The sequence below is a fragment of the Plectropomus leopardus genome, unplaced genomic scaffold, assembly GCF_008729295.1.
Source record: "Plectropomus leopardus isolate mb unplaced genomic scaffold, YSFRI_Pleo_2.0 unplaced_scaffold422, whole genome shotgun sequence".
Classification (NCBI taxonomy): Eukaryota; Metazoa; Chordata; class Actinopteri; order Perciformes; family Serranidae; genus Plectropomus; species Plectropomus leopardus.
In genome coordinates, this window is record NW_024646233.1 from 2,633 (window position 1) to 6,531 (window position 3,899).

Consider the following 3,899-nt stretch of genomic DNA (forward strand, 5'->3'; position numbering starts at 1 on the left):
TAGGACATTTCTAGTATGTTTCTTTGATTTTAGGACATTTCTACGATTCAAGGAAGTTTCTTGGATTTTAAGACATTTTAGAGAATTTTAAAACATTTTTAGGATCTAAAGAAAATTTCTAGAATTTCAGGACATTTTTTAGAACTTTAGGACATTTCTAGTATGCTTCTTGGATTTTAGGACATTTCTAGGATTCAAGGAAGTTTCTCAGATTTAAAGACATTTTAGGGAATTTTAGAACATTTCTATGATCTAAAGAAAATTTCTAGAATTTCAGGGCATTTTTTAGAACTTTAGGACATTTCTAGTATGTTTCTTGGGTTTTAGGACATTTCTACGATTCAAGGAAGTTTCTCGGATTTGAAGACATTTTAGGGAATTTTAGAACATTTCTAGGATCTAAAGAAAATTTCTAGAATTTGAGGACATTTTTTTTTAGAACTTTAGGATATTTCTAGTGTGTTTCTTGGATTTTAGGACATTTTGGGGAATTTTAGAACATTTCTAGGATCTAAGGATATTTCTAGAATTTCAGGAAATTTTTAGGATTTTAGGAGATTTCTTTTTATAGGAATTTTAAGACATTTCTAGTGTTTTAGGACATTTTTTTGATAAACAAACTTTATTTTGATGCTGTTTTATGCACTCTGCTACTATATATATATACTGAAAGTGAATCAATTTCTGTTTATTATGAATTAGAAAATGGTTGGAGGGGGTCAATCGGAATGCTATCGGGGGCCAGATTGGGCCCTTGGGCTGTTAGTTGAGTATCACTGGGTTAGACAATCTATTAACTGTTTCATGTCTTACTTTAAATACTGCATTCCCTGTCAGTTTGATATGTTTTTTTGGGTCATTTAGCACATATACAACTATTCCTTTGTGGTTGTCAAACTACATTCTGCTGTTGACGTGTGTCACCTGTCAGAGAGTTTCTTAGCGAAGCCAAAGTCGGTCAGGCGGATGTGTCCCTCGCTGTCCAGCAGGATGTTCTCAGGCTTCAGGTCACGGTACACGATTTCTTTGGAGTGGAGGTACTCGATGGCGCATACGATCTCAGAGGTATAGAAGAGGCCCGTGGCGTTGCTGAAGCGTCCGCGGCTGCGTAGGTAGCTGAACAGCTCGCCGCCTGGCACGTAGTCCATCAGCATGTAGAGGAAGCGCTCGTCATGGTGGGTCCAAAACCTTAAAATGAAACACAGAAACACGACAAGGATTTTCGATGAAGCCCTTTTCAATAAAAGCTGAACACTAAGTAACCTCTGTCTCCGTCCACAGTTTGTCCTGCGTGTCCATTGGAGGGTGAAAGTGTTAAAGTACTCTCGGAAATCAGATAAAATGAAAGGCTGTATCAGTCTCGCACTCTTTTATCCCCCAGTGTGGTCCGGAGTGGCGTGCTACGACTATTTCAGCTGGAAGGGCACTTCAGAGGAATAAAAACAAGAGAGTGCTGTCACTGATGAAGACGGAGGAGGCTCCAGTGTTTTCCATAAGTGCTGGCTGCTGGCCATAAAGACGATTACCGGCCCGCTCCTATGCTGACATTTTATCTCCACGCTTCCTTTGGCTTTTTTCCTGCTTCCTCCATCTACATCGCATTTATTTTAAATACACAGGTCTGCAATCTCCACCATGCACTTGTTATATACCGTGTTACGACATCATCATCTGTCTATTTTAACGATGCTTCGTTTACTTGGATCCTTACGTTCGGCAGATTAGTTAACAATGAATCAATAGGTGTATAAATAGAATGCAAAATGCTTATAGGGCAGCAAAGAAATGTCAAATATATGCTCATGTGTATAATATGTAATATTACACAGCAATATCTACGCCAATGGTTTCCAGGTCCAGCCAGTGAGTCCAGTTCAAGGTCATTGGTTCAAGGTCGGCACCGGTGAATTCATCACGTTCAGTTTTGATTTGACAAAATGTAAATGACACTTAAAACGCAACGAAATCAATCTTATTGCAAGAATAAGGTGCAACTGGTTAAAAGCAGGGGCGTTTTTTAGGATTTGTGGAGATTGCGTCAAATTTTTCTTTTTTTTTTTTTTAAATTTTGGGTTAATTTAAAAAAAACGTTTAAAATTTTTTTAAAATTAGCAAAATACTGACTTTTTTGTTCCTTTTTCACAATTTTTATTCCGTGTTTTTTTTTTTTGTTAAATTCTTTTTTTTTTTTAATGATTTTTAAAATTTGGGGGTAGTTTTCCCTAGCCATTTTTCCCTTGATATTTTACGAGATTTTTTCCTAGTTTTGTCTTTTTTTTCATCACTTTTTTTCATTTCTCCCTCAACATTTTTTCCCTTGATTTTTTTTCCCTCAAAAATGTTTTTTTTCTTTTTTCCACTAGACATTTTTCCCTAGATTTTTTCTTTTTTTTTTCCCACGAGACATTTTTTCCTTGCTATTTTCTTCTGTTTTTTTTCCCTTGGACTTTTTTTCCCAGCTTTTTTTCATTTTTCCCTAGAAATATTTTTTTCCTTGATTTTTCCCCCTAAACATTTCCCCTAGCATTCTTCTTTTTTCATCTAGATATTTTCCCTAGCTTTTTTCTGTTTTTTTCTAGACATTTTTTCCTCGCTTTTGTCTCTTTCCTTGGACCTTTTTTCCTCACATTTTTTCCTTAGACAGTGTTTCCCCTTGATTTTTTCCCCCTAAATATATTTTTCCAGTTTTTTTCTTTTTTTCCCCTTTAGGTATTTTCTTTTTTTCCATTCACATTTTCCCTTGATGTTTTATTTTTTCCCTAGATATTTTTCCTTGATTTTTTCTTTTACCCCTCGACATTTTTCCATAACTTTTTCCCGAGACATTTTCCCTACCTTTTTTATTTTTTCCCTTTATTTCCCTTTAATGCTGCTTTCTGATATTATGCTCTTTAAATCAATGTGTCAGACTTGAACTTTGACCTTTTTCATCGTGTGGGTTGTGAAACTGCGTGTCTGTGGCGCACTCACAGTCGGATGAGGAAGGGGTGGTTGACCTCTGCCAGCACCTCCTTCTCATTGTGGACGTGCTGCTCCTGCTTCAGTCGGATCACGTCCGGGATCTTCATCTGCTTCAGGGCGTAGAAGGCCCTGCTCTTCTTGTCCTTGACCAGGAAGACTCGGCCAAAAGTCCCCGTGCCTGAGGCGAGGGGGGGGAGACAAGGTGGGGGATTAACCACCGTGACAGAAATCCACAGCACACAGGGGAACTAGACCATGACAAATAAACGCTTATCCAACACTCTGCATGTATTGATTTTGTCCGAGAACTACGCTCATGTTCAAACCTGTCGTTCAGCATCAACGCATGCAAAACATATTCACGTCAAGCACAACGGCAATAACGTCATCAGCCTAATGCATCATCTGCATAGATAAAACTGAAATAATTCATCAATTATTGGCTAAAAACTAAATTTAAAGAGAGAATTTGAAGTCATTTTTCAAGTTCAAAACTGTACCGTTTTCAAATTGAACATATTGATCCCATATTAAGTGTTTAATGACAGTCAGAAATTTGAAAATCCCAGCTATAGTTTTTGTTTTAACAATTTATGCTTTTCAAAATAAAATAAACATGTAGTTTATATGTATATTCAAATATGTATATATGTATATATACTTATATGTATATGTACATTTTCTATAAAAATAGAGAGTCAATCCGTTTTTAAAGAAAATGCCTTTTAAACCTTTTATCTTGAGGGGGAAAAAAATCACCAAAGTTTTTATAAATTTTCCATTAAAATTTCCCAATTTCTCAAAAAGAAGAAAAATATTGCCATTTTTTTTTAAAAAGAAAAAACACCAAATCCGTTTTCATAAAAACAAACAAATAAATGAAAAAAACTGTTTAAAAAATCTCACTAAAAATATTCTAGAAAAATTCCCAATTTTTT

At 35.7% G+C, this 3,899-nt stretch overlaps 1 protein-coding gene across 1 annotated transcript; it reads right to left on the bottom strand.

The window, feature by feature from the left end:
• Nucleotides 1–714: 714 nt before the first annotated feature.
• LOC121939164 (putative serine/threonine-protein kinase PRKY) lies at nt 715–3,209 on the bottom strand (the record flags this gene model as incomplete). The annotated part of the gene is made up of 2 exons (XM_042482265.1): nt 715–1,188; nt 2,971–3,209. Coding segments are annotated over 2 exons (507 nt in total), but the record flags the coding sequence as incomplete, so codon positions are not given.
• Between the last annotated feature and the right edge of the window lie 690 nt (nt 3,210–3,899).